At 34.2% G+C, this 18,925-nt stretch overlaps 2 protein-coding genes across 3 annotated transcripts in view; one reads left to right on the forward strand and one right to left on the reverse strand.

The window, feature by feature from the left end:
* LOC114324416 (phosphofurin acidic cluster sorting protein 1) overlaps nt 1–17,687 on the forward strand; it is a 60,151-nt gene extending 42,464 nt beyond the window's left edge. The window contains exon 5 of one of the 2 annotated variants that reach the window (XM_050647762.1): nt 17,668–17,687. In XM_050647762.1, coding sequence (XP_050503719.1) covers nt 17,668–17,672 — 5 coding nt within the window. In that variant the 3' untranslated portion in view covers nt 17,673–17,687. Of the gene's footprint in view, nt 1–6,905; nt 7,100–17,667 lie in introns of those variants that run through there. The other variant, XM_028272258.2, reaches the window with a different exon arrangement.
* Nucleotides 1–18,925, reverse strand: part of LOC114324414 (brefeldin A-inhibited guanine nucleotide-exchange protein 3) — a 28,476-nt gene that overhangs the window by 5,389 nt on the left and 4,162 nt on the right. Inside the window, exons 3-16 of the mRNA XM_028272252.2 lie at nt 18,169–18,469; nt 17,951–18,107; nt 17,652–17,858; nt 14,973–15,197; nt 13,324–13,554; nt 11,983–12,202; nt 11,773–11,892; nt 10,393–10,560; nt 8,869–9,052; nt 6,679–6,974; nt 4,660–4,801; nt 3,853–4,072; nt 3,182–3,434; nt 1,982–2,350 (exon numbers count right to left, since the gene is read on the reverse strand). Of these exons, the coding sequence (XP_028128053.2) occupies nt 1,982–2,350; nt 3,182–3,434; nt 3,853–4,072; nt 4,660–4,801; nt 6,679–6,974; nt 8,869–9,052; nt 10,393–10,560; nt 11,773–11,892; nt 11,983–12,202; nt 13,324–13,554; nt 14,973–15,197; nt 17,652–17,858; nt 17,951–18,107; nt 18,169–18,469 (3,093 nt within the window). The remainder of the gene's footprint in view (nt 1–1,981; nt 2,351–3,181; nt 3,435–3,852; nt 4,073–4,659; nt 4,802–6,678; nt 6,975–8,868; nt 9,053–10,392; nt 10,561–11,772; nt 11,893–11,982; nt 12,203–13,323; nt 13,555–14,972; nt 15,198–17,651; nt 17,859–17,950; nt 18,108–18,168; nt 18,470–18,925) is intronic.

The following is an 18,925-nucleotide window of genomic DNA, read 5'->3' on the forward strand; positions in this document are numbered from 1 at the left end:
TGGGGGTTTTGTTCCCTTAAACCCCCCCAAACTTTTGTGTACGTTTAAATTAAATTATTACTGCGGCACCATTAGTTAAACACAATGTTTTTAAAACTGTTTGCCTCTTAGTATTTTTTCAATAAGCCAGTTTTTATTGAGATACATACGGCTTCTTTTTTAATATGTTTACATAAAAATTTTATGGAGGTTTTGTTCCCTTAAACGCCCCAAATGTTTGTGTACGTTCCAAGTATATCTAAAAAATGTAAATTCACAATAAATTTTCATATTATTACCGGTCTCTATAATCTTACTTACCATGTAAAAATTTGTATTGGATTTTACAAATGTTCAAAATATCGTAATAAAAACTGACTTATCGAAAAATTACAAAGAGACAAAAAAGTTTTAAAAACATTTTTTTTAACTAATGGTGCCACAACAATAATATAATTGAAACGTACACAAATATTTAGCGGGTTTAAGGGAATAAAACTCCCATAAAATTTTTATGGGGTACACAAATTTCATTTTTATTTTTGAATTTATACTTCTTTTTTATACTTCTTTATACTTATTTTTGTGTCTTTAGATTTGTCTTCCTCGGGCGTAAGATAATAAAATATCTATTTTTATACTTCACTTTGATCTATTTGTCACCGTGATGTGTAATTATATCCAACACGTCAATAGCACGGGGCTTGATAGCTCGGTTGGTATAGCATTAGACCAGAGATCGAGACATCGCGGGTTCAAATCCCGGACGATTCGTATTCATTTTTTTTTTAATTTTTGGTATTGTTAAGTTTTGGTTAATTTTTGGTAATTATTGCTAATTTTTGGTATTGTAACTGTTAAGTATATCTATTTCGTTGAAATTATAATATAATAGAAGAATAACTTCTTACGTGCGTACAAAGTACACACACACATTCTCTTTTTTTTTTAAGATGTTCCTGCCATAAGAATGTCACATGTCCATTTTCAATAAAAAATTATTAACAGTTTTCAATATATTGGAAAAAACGATTTTTATTTTGTAACTTCAGGGGCTATAACTTTTTTATGTGCACATTTGTACTAATCCAACTATTTTTGGTCCCAGAACATATGATTTAATTTATGACCTGTAAGGAACCTCTTGTAAGAGTAACCAGAAGAAGTTATAAGTTAATGGGTGCCCAAATGAATGCAGGTATCATATATGCCTACGCCCCACAGATAGAGTGTGAAAAACAAGAACAAGAAATATTTTGGAGTGCCCTTGATTTCGAGATGCTTTAGGTTCCTGTAGACTAAAAGTGTTTTATTAGGACTGATTTAAAAGAACAATTTGGTAGATAAAGAGCAAGAATAGAAAGAATTCATAAGGTTTTGGGGTGGGAATAAGAAATGATGGAAATAGTATTGACTTTGCAGTGGCATGAGATTTGTCTGTGGTTGTTAACACATTATTTATGAAGACTGAAGACCAGTATATTGCCTATAGTAGCGGAGAAGGAGGAGAAACGTCTGCATCAAATGAGTAACCAAAGTGAAAGACGTTAAAGAACAGGTAGCAAAGCTCAAATGGAAATTTGCAGGTCACAACATCCGACAAGCAGACGAAAGATGGAATAAGCAAATACATAATCTACTGGCGACCATGGGAACATAAGAGAGGAAGAGGAAGGCCTCAGATGAGATGGAGCGACGACCTCAAAAAGCATGCCGAATCCAGATGGATGACCACAGCGCTGGATAGAAACCAGTGGAAAAGAGAAGAGGAGGCCCATGTCCAAAGATGGATAGCTTAAGGCTTGAAGATAGCGGGGAAGGGAAAATCAGATAGATTTTATGCTGTAGTTATAGAAGAACTCAGCTAAAAGAAATTACCAGAAAGAGTTAGAAATGAGTAGTCAAGAAGAGTAAGGAAAAACTACCCCCAAAAAGGAAAAAGCTAAGGAAGAGATTAAAAAAAGATTAATATTATAAATTTACTACAATAGTAAATAAATACCTGTACATCCATGTCACACATATCTAAACATAGCAGGTTTTCAAAAGGCTTTATAAGAGCTTCATTGAAGTGAAAATGAGGCAATTCAGCTTGTTCGTTTAGGAGAGTCGTCACGGCATCATGGATACATGTCACAGCCTTTTTTGAAATAGCTCTTTCTTTGTGGCAAGCAGCTTGCATAAAATGGGGACCAACGATGGACCATATCTTCATAATGTGTAATAATGGTCTACCAGATTTTATAGACTTTAGTGTTACTTCTCCAATGCGATGTAGTAGCAACGTCACTGGTGGTTTTTGTTGAATTTCTAGTTCTCTCTTCCACCACTTTTTTTGTTGTCTGGGAGATTCTTCATATTTGGTAAAAAGCTAAAATATTCCTACGTTTAAAATATATTATAAAGTGTAACTTTAAGTTAAGATTTTTAGGCATTGTACTAGTACTACAATTAAATATAAAAATATGAAGACCTTATTGCAACGTAATGCTGTAACGATCTAAAAACCCTATAAAGTTTTGATTTACGTATCTAAAATTCCATCCTGTATAAGTTTTTCATTCTGCGTCTTACATCATTTATTATTCGAACGACAGTTTTTTATACACATCTTAAAATCTTCGAGTGTTTTCTTCGAGTGTCTACACGTGTCTCTTCGATTACAATAAACAAAATCCAATCATTTGTTTGAATTTGAAATTGTCACTAGCGAAATGATAAGTTGACATTATGTCAACTGTCAATGATACATTGAAAATCGTTGGGAGGTAATTTTTTTTTCGGGAGTTCACTTTTCGTATGTACAGCGAAGAGACCGGGAAGAATCGTTACCGGTTTTTGTAGTTTGAAACCATCTTTGTAGATCAAATGTATCTTTGGCAGTAGTGTAGTGACAATATACAGTCAACGAAGTAGTACGAGGTAAATTAAAATATTTAGTGACCCAACAAGAAAAAAGTAAAGATTAAGTTAGTGGAGAATGGGCCATCTTTAATTACAGTAGGTATAGATAAACAAGCCTTTGTTAATTCGTTTGTTTATATACCTACCCTACATAATGTAATAAAATATAATTTTGTAAAATTGTGTTATTATATTACAATAAGCTCTTTATATACAGTAATAAAAATATATATGTATATATTATATTTAATGGAAAGATATTTAAACTATATTGAAAAGATTTTTTATCGATTTTTACCTGTATATGAGACGCTTTGCATAGCTCTGTAAGAAAACTACACAATCCTGGTAACGACAACCTTAAGGCAGCTGTGTGAAAAAGCTCGTCAGATTTCTGTGATAATATACAACAAATTTTGGCAGCATAGACTCCGCTTAACATGCATTGTCCTTGGATATTATTGGCACCACTCTTTTCTACAATGTCCGATATACTGGTATCGTTGATATCACTATGACTTGAGTTATGCAGAAAACTATATATATCTACCCTAATAACAAAGAGATTTATTACATAAATACCATGTGCCATGTGTCATATAATAGTCGGGAAGATCAAAGTTCTTTAGTCTTACCGACAAAACGGTGAAACATTGAACTAAATATATATCATATTTTCACTGTACCATCATTTTGGACTCAAACATTAGTAAGGGATAAAAAATAAAACTGATGTCTTAAAGTAACATCTCGGAATCAAATCTTTAACTCTTTTCTTGTAATTAATACCTACAGGAAAAAAGTTATTAAGGTCATGTAAAGTGGCATCTATATACCTACAGGCGCCACTTTGTAAGAGGATGCCAAATTGATGGTAAAGACATAATGTATCGATGCCAAAATGATTCAGGAGGTATATTTATATTATATATGTGTGTGTCTCTTTGTATGTATTGGATCTTTACTTACGTTTCTTCATCTCCAGTGACATTAAATGGCATGTGTAATTTTTCTTGAGAACCTGATCGAGTTGTAGATGTTATAACGTTGTTTTGCGGATTTTGAGCTACCATTAATAGTTGCGTTGAACCAGTTTTACTAAACAATGAATGCTCTAATGTTGAGACAGCTATACAGGCGCTAAAAACGTGAGGCCAACATGCTGAACTATGACATCCTAACTCTAAGCCTACAAGTATTAAAAATTTACAATAAAATAAATTAAATTATATCTTTGGAAATATCACAAAATATCAACGATTTTGATAGTACACTTTTTTAGCTGATTTTATAGATAGGTTGCTCTGTACTTGGTGATTATATTCAGTGACAGAGACGTTGGTAGTGAATTTCTTGATGTACAATAGTGTTAAGCATAAATTTTGGAATTTACGAAAGTTGCGGGTGGAAAAAATCCTGCCTAAACGTCGGGTTTTCGAGTAGGGTTTGCTGAAGATGTTAAACTTTGTATAAACTGCTTCATGATCCGATACCTAGTCCCGCATTAATTATTGTAGGGCGGACATCAAGAGGTGAGAAATCTGAGACAATATAATCAATTATGGTAGATGTAGTTTTTGTAATCCTTGTAGGAGAATTAACGTGCAATGTTTGACCATACGATTCAAATATGTTGACTAAGGATATTTTTGTGTAGTACATGCAGCAGCATAATTGATGTTGAAGTCCCCTCATCGGTTCTATTTTCGGACACATTGTGCAAAAACCTAGGACTTACAAAGTCCAATCACTTGTTTTATGTAATAAAGTATATACCTTTTGATAGCAGAACATCAAGTGACAATGCATGCGATGCTAGCAATTTACTTCCCTGGTTTTTACAAGATGAGGCTGAAAGTAATGCCAGTATACTACTGCTTTTAGTTTGAAGTTTTAAAACGTTGCTAAGACTGGCCACCTGAAAATAAATAAGGTATTAGAAATTAAAATTTTAGCTTTTAAAACTAACGAGTGAATTTAACCCATGATAGGCCAGCGTCCTATTTTTTAGACTACTGGTCCAAAATATCCAAAGATCCAAAATATCAAAATGATATTATAAAAATATATGTTAGCCATATGGTGGTTGCAATAGAATATGCAGTCCATTTAAGACGATAAAGGGACTACTACAGGGCTGCTCCGCATCCTCTACCCTGTTAAAAATATTCCTGGAAAAAACCCTGAAACCATGGAAAAGAAAGTGCGAAGGAATGGGTATACCAGTAAGGAATGAATTTCTATATACCCTAAGTTTTGCTGACGACCAACTAGTGATAGCACAAGACGAAGATGACCTCAGTTTTGTGATGAGGAAACTGGAACAGAAATATACGGATAATGGGAAGGAAATAAACCTAAAGAAAACTGAATACCTAACAACGGAGAATACAGAAATAAAACAACTGGAAATAGACGAAGGTAAACAAATCGGAGGAACAGATAAGTACAAGTATTTAGGTTTTATAATATCAAACAAAGAAGACTGACAACTGAGGAAGATATAAAAAATAGACTAGGACAAACAAGAGACTGCATGCGAAAATTGAACCCGATACTGTGGGATAAGAGCATCAGCATAAAAACGAAAAGAAGTATATATGATACCATGACAAGAAGTATTCTCACTTATGGGTGTGAAAATTGGACAATAAATAAGAAAACCAAAAATAAAATAAGAGCAACAGAGATGGAATTCCTAAGGAGAAGCTGCAGAGTAACGGGAAGAGATAGAATAAATAACATAGAGATTAAGAGAAGAATGGGAGTGAACTCAGACATAATAGACTACATCGAACAGAAGAGATTAACCTGGTACGGACATGTCAGAAGAGCAGACCAAAATCGTTGGATAAACCGAATAACAGAATGGAGCCCGATAGGAAAAAGGAAGAGATAAAAGGATTCAGACATGAAGTGGACGAAGCAATGGAGAGAAGAAATCTACAGGAAGGGGACTGGCAAGACTGAAATGGCTGGAGAGAACGGTTGAGTGAAGGAATACAGTGAAAACTGGGGAAATCGTTAGTACCTATATATTATATATGGTGATTGTTGTGGTTTATTAGCAGGAAGACACTGAAATAGTCATAACTCGTTTATTCGGTGAACAAATACCATATAAGCGTAATCAGTTGACAGACGACTACATTATTCTGCTCTAAGGCCCGGTACTTTATGTCTCGATTAACAGCCCGTTAGTTAACGGAGGTCTAATCGGGACCTCTTTAGGGTTTCTTGCGTTGTAATAAATGCAATTATAATTATTATTATACTTATTTATAATTATAATATTACTTGTAAATGCATTTATTACAACGCAAGAGACCCTAAAGAGGTCTCGATTAAACCTCCGTTAACTAACGGGCTGTTAATCGAGACATAAAGTACCGGGCCTAAGGGTAGCAAACCCCCAAAACTAACTAACTCGTCTAATTAAATGACTCGATTAATCCGAACCTATTCGCGTTCCCTTGTTTATCAATAGGTACATCGTTATGTAAATATGTTTTTCTATGTTTTTTCATTACTGTGTCAAGTTTATGTTATGATCATAAACAACCTTGCTGTTGTTTGCAAAACTACATTGCGTGCACTTTACCTAAGGTGTTCTACTTATGAAATTAAACGTATGCTTGATGTTTATTGTTTTATTTTATAAATAAATATCTAATGATTAATTTAGTTCATTTGGGGATTTTTGAAAAATTTAATTAATGAGTTAAATCCTGTTACAATATTTTGGTAGTGATAGAACTGATGAAACACGTGGTATATCACAAAACCTATATTTACCTTATGAAGTCCTTCCAAACAAGAAGAAGTTATTTCATCTTTTAACTTCTGTCTGTGTTTTAATCGAGCTCTTCTAGCAACCAATATACTCAATGCTGATGGTGTACCAGTCGAATTAGTATTTTCAGCTAAGGGTAGACCTAATACAGATATAACAGAGGTCCAACAACAAGTTAGAATTCTTCTTGATAGCTTGATTCCTGCTTCTATTTCTGGATTTGTTTCAGTTGATACCTGGACTCTTTGTAGTTTTTGCCAATCGGTAAGAAGCTGAGATACTGAAAGACCTCCAATATCTACAAAAATATTACCAACCTCTAGAAACAAATTGACAGCAATCTAATATATGTGAGTTTAGTATTTAGCTAATAGGCAAAAAATATAAATATTTATATACTAAATATAAAATTAATATTTAAAAGATTTTTTTATTATTTAAAAGAGGTGGTTGACGGCTGGTAATGGACCTCGGAGACAGCATGAGGTGCCGACTCTCACACTGTAATAAAACTCTGAGTAATTTCCACTGTTTCCCGACGAAATAGGTCTGGGGTTCTCTAGGAATAGAACTCAGCTCTACCAGCAAATCCTACTCTAGCGTCCTCGAAGACATAAGTCGCGTAATCACTGGGTGTACCTATGGCGTAAAATGTGTGTGCGTTATGCAGCAGAGTAAAGGTAAAAAGCGGCGCTTTAAAACCTGTTTTTTCTTCAATATCAGCCTCCTAAATTGTTTAAATTATCGCGCTATCTTTTTCTTGGTCTGCCAATACTTCTTCGTCCATTTGGTGACTTATTTCGTGCTATTCGTATCCTATCCTCTGCCATTTTACTGTGTTCGTTCTACTCCGGTTTCCGTTTTGTCACCCATCCATTTATGTCTTCTACATTGCATGCTCTTCTTATGTTTTCGCTTCTATCCCTATCCAACAGACTTTTACCTGATATTCGTCGAAGTATTTTCATCTCTGTTGTTTCTAGTAGTCTTCTCGTTTTAGATGTGTCAGGTCTTGTCTCCGCCGTATATCGCACCCCCAGTGCAAGAGTGTTGTAAGTCAAAATAAGTTTCGAGATAAAGACGATTTTGTTTAGTTTCGTGCCTTTATGTCTGTGCTAATGTCGATGTGAGAGATGTGATATTTAGCTGGTTGAGCTAATTGAGCATTTGAAAGTTACTAAAGTTTTACACGGGATAGATACGCATGTTTACAAGCGAATGCCATGATTACTTCATTTTCATAAAAATTTTGAGTTACAACAGTTTTGCACTGAAGGTGCGATATGTCAATATAGGTCTAATTGCTGCTTTATAGATTCTTGCTTTTGTGTCTTGTCTTAGGTTTTTATTCTTCCAGATTGTGTCATTAAGAGATCCCGCCGCTTTACTTGCTTTTAACTATATTGTCATTCTTCTTCAACATCTCTGTAACTAGTTATATATATATATTCCCAGATATCTAAACCTTGCTTCCTGCTTTAATATTTTCCCATCAATTTCGATTTTACATCATAGTGGGTATTTAGGTGTTGTCATACATTTGGTTTTTTTGCTGATAGTATCATATTGCATGTCTTGGCTGTTGTATTGAAGATGTGTGTTAATCTTTGGAGATCGTCTTCTGTCTCGGCGATTAATGCGGCGTCGTCTGCATAACATAATATTTGGATTTCTTTGTTCCCCATTCTGTAACCATGACCTGTACGTACTGCTTGTATTATTTCGTCCATTAAAGAGCAGTGGGCTTAACGAGTCACCTTTGACTCCGCTTTGTACTGGTATAAACTGTGTTAGTTTTCCATTTATCTTTGCCTGTATTCGATTATGGAAGTAGATATTTTCGATGGTTTGTATAATAGTGATTGGTATGTTTCTTCTATACAGTAGGTGTAAAACGTCTTCGACTTGGATGCGATCGAAAGCCTTTGTCAGGTCTATAAAACATAGATATTATGCTGGTTTTTGTCAGGATCTTCGGGATTTGAATCCTTGTTGTTCATCTGATAAAGTTGATAGTTTATTAATTTTGTTGGTTAAGACTTTTGTGGTTAGCTTAAGTGCGGTGTTCAGTAGATTTATACCTCTATAATTGTTGGGGTCTTCTTTGTCTCATTTCTTGAACATTGGTATCGTTATGCTGTATTGTATAAAATGTAAAATAATAAAATAATTATAAATAAATAAATATATACCAGTCAGCATATTGATTAGGGCTGGTTGATAGGAGCTGGTTGGATCGTATCCAGCAGATATTAATAATGATTTTGACAAGACGTTTTGGTACAATTCACACAACCAAGTTGCTGAAACATACACAAGAACACCACTTCCATGAACTTCTTCAACAAATTGGTCTTCCGTTATAGGAACTGGTATCTAAAACATATTATCCTAAATGAGCATATAATGATTATTTAAATTATCATATTAGTTTATTACACAATTTTATACAGGGTGATTGATTAGTGTGATAAATCTCAGTAGATCCGCTGTAGTAATAGATAGCAATAAACGTTGATAACAAAAATGGTAGCCAACTTTGAGCTTCACATTACAAAATTAGTTAAAGTGTTACAGGGTATTCGACAACATAGTGGCAGACCAAACTTCCCAAAAGTGTCATGGAACACCCTATATCTTATATTTTACTCGAAATCTTCTAACTTACCCATCACAATATAAAGGTTTGTTGTATTATACAGGGTATTTACAAAGTTATAACCAATTTTCTATGAAAATTGTAACAAGTTCAACTCCCCGCATAAATAAAAATAGTCACAACAGCAATGGTTTATTGATGTCATATTTTTTATTGATTGTTAAAATGTTTAAAAAATGATTGATACAGCTAATTTTCTTTATATTGAATACTTACAGGGTGAGTAAAAATGCAAGTACAGTATTTTCTCAGTAATTTTAACTGGAACACCCTGTATTTTATGTCACTATCGAAAAGTAGTATTACCGTACTTTAGTTTTTATATAATATTCCCTGAAAATTGGTAAATACCCTGTATAATTTTTTAATTTTAATATAACCACCGTTGCATTTGATTGTCTTTTTAAAGACAGACCACATGCTATGATTTTTTTTTGTGACGGATATTCTTGAGTTGGGGTTGATTTCATGTAATCGAATGAACTATCTTTCAATAAAGTCGTCCCAGGAATGCAACTCATAAATATTGGCTAATAAATATCATTTTAAAGTCTTCTACTTTAAAATGTATAATATGTCTGAATTGCCGATATAAATGAGCCAGATTAAATAAATTATTGGAAGAATTTTTTACTAAACAACAACATTTTTGGTTAATTTAGTAGTATTTTGTATTTTGACAACGACACCCGATTTACGCGTCGAAACGTTAATAAAATTGTTTTTTTCAATATAATTGTGGCTTATTTCCCATCTAAATAGTTAACCCTGTGTAATATAATACACCTTTATATTTTTGTGATAGGGAAGTGTTAGGAAGATGTCGAATATAAAATAAAATACACGGTGTTCCATTAAAAAAAAATAAGTTTTGTCTGCCACTATGTTATCGAACACTGTGAGGCTCAAAGTTGGCTACAATTTTTGTTATTAACTTCGATTCCTATCTATTGCTATAGTGGATATACTGATCTTTATCACACTAATCAATCACCCTATATATATTTTTTTTATTTAGAGTCCATTTAAAGAGAAAAACATGCAAATTTATAATTACATTTTTGTCTTCGTATTGTCCAGATTGTATTAACTTCAAATCTAAAAGTAAGGCTGAGTATGTAGCTAAATAAATGCCGTCAGCATTCATTATTGTTGAGATCTCATAATTTGGTGTAGAATTATGTTGGCAACATTTGGAAGCAAATTCTTGAAGCACTTCATCTACCTAAAAAAGTTCATTTAAAATTTCTACGTTTCAGTCAGCCTTAACAAACAGGTTGAATCGGTGTAAACAAAAACATTCTAAATCCTCTTTTTTTTTATCAAAATCCACAAGGAAAAAGAATTTCCTGTAGTCGGCTGTATATCTACCATATCACAAAAAATTAGTTAAAATCCTTCATAAAAGGTATATTTAATTCAAAAAATCCCTCAAAGGGCTACATCACAGAACGCTTTCAAACTAAAGAGTTCATCATCAGTGCTGTTAACAGGTTTTTAGATGTTTAAGGGAGGTATTGTTTGAAATTGTCGATGTTTTGTTATTGTAACAATTCTCTCTGAAAATTTCAGATTGATCGGATTAAAATTATCAGAGACACAGCATTTTGAATATCCCTACTTTCGATTCGCTTGCCTTCGAATTTCAGCTCTTCCTAATAGGTCTGGTCCCGCGTATAAAAAAAAAGTTGATTAATAGCAAGCTGAAAATTTGTTAATAGCTTAAGGGTGTCTAGTAGAATAAACTTTGATATATGGGAACACTGAAACAGGGGAAGTTTTAATTGTGGAACAGGTTAAAAATTTGAAATGGTCGGACCACGAAAACGGCACATGTATTTTGTCCGACAGAACAGACTTAAGCTCTCCGAACGGAGATTAAACTCTCATGCAAAAATCAGATTGCTATTTATCACCAAATGGGCGTTTTAATGAGTGGAACATAAAGAATGTGTCAAATGACAGGAATTATGACAGGTGATAAATAGCAGTCTGATTTTTGCATGAGAGTTTAATCTCTGTTCGGAGAGTTTAAGTCTGTTCTGTCGGACAAAATAAATGTGCCGTTTTCGTGGTCTGACCGTTCCAAATTTTTAACCTGTTCCACAATTAAAACTGCCCCTGCCCTGTTCCAGTGTTCCCATATATCAAAGTTTATCCGACTATAGACACCCTTAAGCTATTAACAAATTTTCAGCTTGCTATTAATCAACTTGTTTTTCATACGCGGGATCCAGACCTATAATCAAAGATGAAATATGTCATTGTAAAAAGATTCTATGTGACTTAGAATGTTTTTGTAGGTGTAGTGAGTCAATTAACGCTTGATAGTGATAGTAGTAAGTATCTAAAAGTTCTCTAATCAGCGAGACGAATTTCTTTCGTCTCTAGCCGAGGGATGGTGTGAAGTAATTATTAATTTTTTACGACTACATACCTGTATTGATGATCTAAGTGATAAAATATTAGGTAGGAGAGAGTGTAGTAAAGTTTTGACAAAATATCGGGCATTATGCCGTTCGATATCAGTATTGCATTCATCTGTTCCAGGTCGACCCTAAAAATAAAGCCAGTGAACACATTACGTTTTAATTTAATTATATGTATAAAATTAAAAAATACCTATTTGTGGATAAATTGTACTTACCAAGTTAAACGATCTTGGTAATTTGTACAACTTCTGTAATTCTTGGTTAGTTAAAAAACTTTCATCATCCATAATGCTATCGTCTGAAAGAATAATATCTTCAGGCCCTTCTGTAGCTCCAGAACAATCAGACTCTGTACCACCTTCATTTTCCGGAATATTTCCTTCGATGCCACTACTATCAGAATCACTGTGATACTTCAGATTTGCTACAACGTCTCTTAAAAAATGGAAATATAAAGTTTTAAATAAAAATTACAATATTTAAAAAAAAAACAGAGAGTTAGTAGATACCAAAAAGAAAGCCTATCGAATCTGACTACAAACGCAAAATCCACAAAACTGGAGAATATAAATATACTTACCTACTGGAATAGGGAAGTTAAGAAAACTGAGACCAAAAGAAAAAACGAACGTGGGACAAAAAATGTGAAGAAATAAACATCTATATGGGTGGAACTGAGTATCTGAAACGTTTACAGGAAAACTCAGAAAAGATCACAAACGAATAGGGACACACAGAAGATCACAAAGACAGTATTTTATGAACCAATCCACCAGCAAAGAAAATTAAAAGAAGATATATGATACCATAGTGAAAAGTATCATGGCTATATAGCTTGCGAAGTATGACCACTGCATGAAAGAAAGAACACTGGCAACGCTGAGAGCAACGAAAATGGATTTTTGGAGAAGAGTAGCAGGAAGATCTCGAAGAGAAAGGATTAAACACAATAAAGAAATAATGGAAATCAAACGAACAATCACAGATGACTTATCAACAAAACATCTTATCTAGTTCGGACATATACAAAGAAGGGATGAACAACGAATAAGGAAATACTAAAATGGCAACCAGAAGGAAAGAGAAAACCAGGTAGACCTAGAATAAGTTGAAGTGAAAGATTAGGCAAGGAGCTGAGAGAAAGGGCCACAGAGGAGGACCTATGAAACAACCGGACGAAGTGGCGATTGGAAGTCGGAAAACGATGGAGAACGTTATAAACTGACAGGTAGTAGTAATATAAATAAAGAAAGTTACAATATCTGGAACACGTAATGAGGGGACAGCTATATGGAATGCTAAGATTGATAATACGTTGAAATATAAGAGAAGGAAGGAGTATAGGAAGGAGAGTGTCATGGAGTGTCATGATTGAAAAGTTAAAAGCAATGGTTTAAATGCAGTGCCATAGGATTTTTCAGAGCTGCAGTAGATAGAGTGAAGATAGTAATGATGATGTCCAAACAACGATTGGGAGACTGTACTTAAAGTAGAAGAAGATTGCAACAGACTAAAATCAATTCTAATATATTTTTAGTTTTAGTTTATTTAATTACCTGTATGGTTTGGGAAGTCTAGCCATGGACTCGTAAGTTAGAGGTCCAGAATAATCTGCTTGTTTTAATGTTATATATCGACTATTAGTAATCTCGGCTGACTCATGATTTAGTCCTTCGCCTTTACACAAGGCCTCCAGTGTTTCTAAAAGGGCTCCTACGCAGTCAACACTGGCTAGTAACACACTGGTATCATTGCATTGGGCAGACTCCTCAATCGAATCCATAATCCTACAATAATTTGTTTTATTATTAAATTTGTTTTTATAAATATAAGGTAGGTACTGTAAAATCCCATTACACATGGTACTACTACTATTAATTAGTTAATGTTGATAACCGGTCGACAGTGGCCGCTGAATACAAATATAAACATAAACTGACATTGGTAGGTCCGTCTATTTTTATATTAACCCATTCGCGGGCACGACTGCATATCCATACACTTACAAAGGGAAATTACTGTCTGCATATGAAGACGTGTCCACGAATGTATTAATAGGTATAAATACCAGTACATATATAGAAGGAAATATCGTTTTGTCGATCTGTTAATGCCGACGTCGAAATATTTCTTGAGAGGTAGACTGCCAGCTATCTCTCCATCTTTTTGGTGGTCTCCTCAGTGGACGCTTGCCAGCTGGTTTTCCTTCTAGCGCAATTCTTGGTAGTCTGTGCTCCTCCATTCTTTTTACATGACTGAACCATTCTCTTCGTCTTTGCCTACCCCATCTTACTACATCTTGCACGCCACATTGTTCCCTGGTGATATTGGTTTCGTATTCTATCCCTTCTTGTCTTACCTGCTATTGCTCTTAGTGTCTTCATTTCGGCTGTTCGTAGCATGCTTTTGGTTTTATTAGTGTCTTCTCTTGATTCAATGCCATAGGTCATAACAGGTCTGATGCAAGTTTTATAAATTCTAACTTTGCTGTCCATTCCCATATAATATATGGGTTATTCCAGACCACATCTCTCAAACAGCCGGACATGACTGCAGCCTTGTTTATTTGTCCTCTTAGGTCTCTGAATGGGTCATGATAACTTGATAAATCTACCCCTAAATATTTGAGGAGATTTAGCTGTTCTATGGGCTTCCTCTCTACCACGAGCTTGCATCTAATTGGATCTTTCGAAATGGTAATACATTTTGTTTTCTGCGTGGATATGTTCATGTTGAGTCGTCGAAATGCTTGGTTAAATTGATAAAGTTGTCTTTGTAGGTCATCCTCTACAATCAGGGCTGCATCATCCGCATAGCACACTATACTTATTCTACTGTGACTGAGTCCGTATCCTAGTTGTAGCGATTCCACATCTTCTATTATTTCATCCATTAACATATTGAATAAAAATGGGCTGAGGCTGTCTCCCTGCCTGATTCCCTCTGGTTGGATTCATGCTAGTCAATATTTTGTTAAGGTTTATCTATAGCTATCTTACCGTGTAATTAGTACCAGTGACTGTAAGAACCCTTACCACCGTCACATAGGGAATGTGGGGTCAACTCTTTGACATTAAATGCGTATTACTATCTTTCTATCGAGATGTCTATCATTTAAACATAAAAATAGTAGGAACTTATTAGATGACCATATTAGCAGTACATACCTTATGTAAATTATATAATAAAAAATAATAAAACTTACAATCGTATAATTGCCATATCGTCACCAGCGTGGCGGAATATCGGTCCACTTAACAAAAGCAAATCGGCAAGTCTTCCGGGTGAGCGCAATAGCTCTTTAACAGCTTTTAACGGTTCCAATCTCTTCTGAGGACTAGGTAACAAAAGCATTCTGTGAAACAGTGCTTCTAGTACTGGTCTAAGAGCCCTTTCTCGGCCAACAAGTCGAACTACCTGAATTCCAATGCTATAAAGTAAAGTAAATCATCAACTAGTTTGTGTGCTACATGTTACGTAAGTCTAATATAAGATTTAGTTAGGCTGTGGTCTCCAAAAAAATGCAATAGGTTGCGTACAGAGTCACGCCGTAGGTGGCGTCTGTATAGTCCTGTCGCCAAGGGGGGTACAACGGCCTCCTGTATTCAGATGGACTTACCCAAGTTTTTTTTATGTATTTTGGCCTGTAGAACACGAATTTTTTGGATAACAGTTGATCCGGATGTCGATAAGATTGTTATAAACCAAGAAGTTGAGGAATCACATAACAGCGATTTCTCGCAAAACAAAACATTTTTTTGTATTTTTTGGGCCATTCTAACCAAAAAATGTTCCTACAAATTTTTTCTTGGGATGCATAGTTTTCGAGATAAACGCAGTTGAACTTTCAAAAAATCGAAAAATTGCAATTTTTGAACCCGAATAACTTTTGATTAAAAAATAAAATAGCAATTCTGCTTACCGCCTTTAAAAGTTTAAGTAAAATTTTATCTGTTTTGAGTATTTGCATTGCTAAAATTTTATTTTTTGATTGTTAAAAAAAGCTATAAACACATAGTGTTTCCCGTGCCTAATACATGCGTTTTAATGCATGCTACGTAGAAATAGCGCCGCTTGCACTTTTACCTCCTCTACCTACTCGTTCGATTTTAAATGAGAAATCATTGAAAACATCACTCAAGCACTAGGTGTTTATAGCTTTGTTTTAACAATAAAATAATAAATTTTTAGCAATACAAATAATTAAAACCGATATAATTTGACTTGAACTTGCAAATGCGGTAAGCAGAATTGCTATTTTATTTTTTAATCAAACCTTATTCGCGTTCAAAAATTGCAATTTCTTGATTTTTTTGAAAGTTCAACCGCGTTTATCTCGAAAACTATGCATCCTACGAAAAAATTTGTAGGAACATTTTTTGGTTAGAAAGGCCCAAAAAATACAAAAAAATGTTTTCTTTTGCAAGAAATCGCTGTTATGTGATTCCTCAACTTCTTGGTTTATAACAATCTTATCGACATCCGGATCAACTGTTACCCAAAAAATTCGTGTTCTACAGGTCAAAATACATAAAAAAATCTTGGGTAAGTCCATCTGAATACAGGAGGACGTTGTACCCCCCTGGCGACAGGACTAGTATGCCTAATATAATAAACAATAGTTGCGGTCTGTTATCGTACTCCGAACGTAACATCAAACTGCTGTACACGGCTTCACAGGTGGTGGTCACCAATAAAAAACTATACGACTTTAAATATTGACCAAACATTCTACTTCTATCCTATAGATAGACTACAACGATGTTGCTGAAGCTATTGCATCCTTAAAAAATGTAAATTCAGTGGGTATTGATTGCATTTCCACAAATTTAGTTAAACATATGAGCGTATACATTATTCAACAGTTAACTGATTTAATAAATAAATCTTTGGAGATGGGTATTTTTCCCACTGATTTAAAAGTTGGTATAGTTTCCCCAATATTTAAAAAAGGAAACAAAACTATGTTAGAAAATTATAGACCAATTACCGTACCAACTGTCTTGTGTAAGGTTATTGAAAAATGCATTCATAAAAGGATGTTGTCATTTCTTAGTAAATATAACATAATAAGTTCATATCAAAATAGGATTCTTCCAGGTAAATCAACTGAGAGTCCATCAACACCATTTTTTAAATTCATTTATAGTTCATTAAATCTAAAGAAATTTATTGGAGCCCTCTTTTTTGATTTAACTAAATAAATTTAAATGTAGCAATTTGTAAACTAAACGGTCTTGGATTTCGAGGTAATTTTTTAAAATGGTTACAATCACAATCCTATCTAGAATATCGACATATGTATGTTAAAATCGGACATTATCAATCAGATTTGTATGACGTTGATCTTGGCGTTCCCTCGAAAATCCTCGAAACTCCAGATGATGTACCTTAACAGTGAACCTGAGCACCAGATGCTCCTCCTAGTCGGTTCTAATTACGTATTCGTCTTGTCTTCAGCGGCCCCAAAAACCCCCGAGTAACAAAATCTGGCCCTTAATATACTGATTTTGACATGTTTATCCATTTCTTCTCATTTAACTTTACACCCCATCTCTTAGTCTAGGTAATAATTTGATAAATACACTTTGGTAATTTTTCTGTATTTTTCATAACTTCTTCATGGTAATCATCCACTGCCACAACTGCCGTATCATTGGAAAAGGTGGCCATTGCATAATTTTGAAAGTCGATATCGCTAGTGTACAACAGATACAGCACTAGTCGAAGTACGCTACCTTGACGTACTCCTGCTTCGATTTCTTTTAGATCGAAGAAAGATATCCCTTCTCTTATTCTAAAGTGCCTTTTAAACTTATTCTTTATTGTATTTTACTATTATGGGGGTAATTCTGCTAATAAATAAATAAATCATTGTTCTTACCTGTATATAATTTTAGCCTGACTTGTAGTTAAAGAATGGACCATAGGATCTCCAGGGGTGCCAAGGATGGCTAATAATGATGGGCAGAAACGTTGCCACAAAAATGTTGTAAAATGAATATTGGAATGTACCGTATTAGGTAAAGTGCTAACAAATGTTAACAAACATTCTAATAGAAAAATTTTTATATCCGTAGATTTAGTTAACCTGAAAAGAATTTGAACGTTAAAATTAAAGAAATTAAAAATTAAGTTAATTTGAAGAATCTACTTTATTTTGCAAAATTTAAATCCACTCACACTTTCGTTTCCTCGAGTTTACTGCAAATATACTGCATAACTGGTATTGCTTCATTAAAACAAGCTACTGCTGAAGTTTTTGTGTATACCATTTCTGTACTGCTACCAGAATTCAGATGTTTTTGTTGTTGTTGTCGGATTTCTTCACATTCCTCATCTGAAAATATCCATGTATGCATGTATACGAAGAATATTCAAGTTTGTTCATAAAGACTTACCAAGAAAAGAGCAAAATGCAGTCAAAGTTTGACTTGCAGCAGCTTGAGCTGAAGCTTTAACTGGTTGAGTACCAATGTCGTAAGCATCTCCACATCTTCCTAATATTAGCATTACAAGTCTTCCGTTCAAAGCCCAACTTGTAGAGCAGGCTAAATTTAAAAATACCCTCAATATATGAACTTGAGTATCTTCGCATTGTGACAGAAGTGATGAAGTGGCTAAAAGTAGCTGAGCTGGTAGCCATAAAGAATCATCTTCTGGTTCAGTCCCATATTGAAAACGTTCGTCTCGAATTAGCTTCTATAAAGAAATTAAGAAAATAACTATAACGCAATATACCAATGCTGTTTTGTTTCATAGATTATACAAAGGCTTTCTTAAAGGATTCAAAGTGCGATACCCTCTGGAGTATAATGGAAAATATGGTAGTACCTAACCACCTTAGGACTGATATGCCCCCTACAATCCAGATCTAGCATCAATTGATTATTACTTATTCCTAAAATTAAAGGAACATTTGGGTGGCTTACGCTTCAGTATCGATGATGAAGTCAAGGAAGGGGTTACTCGATTCCTCAAATGCTTGGTGATAGAATTGTATAACATGGGGATAGAAAAGTATCTGGGCCACGAAATTAAATTAGGAAGAGGCAATCAAAAACAGAGTTAAACAGAAGAATAGGACTAACATGTACTGAGGTAAGTCTTTATATCAGTTATTTATTCCCGTATACATGAAAAGGAAAAAGGAAGGTC

The sequence above is a fragment of the Diabrotica virgifera genome, chromosome 3 (genome assembly GCF_917563875.1).
Source record: "Diabrotica virgifera virgifera chromosome 3, PGI_DIABVI_V3a".
Taxonomy (NCBI): Eukaryota; Metazoa; Arthropoda; class Insecta; order Coleoptera; family Chrysomelidae; genus Diabrotica; species Diabrotica virgifera.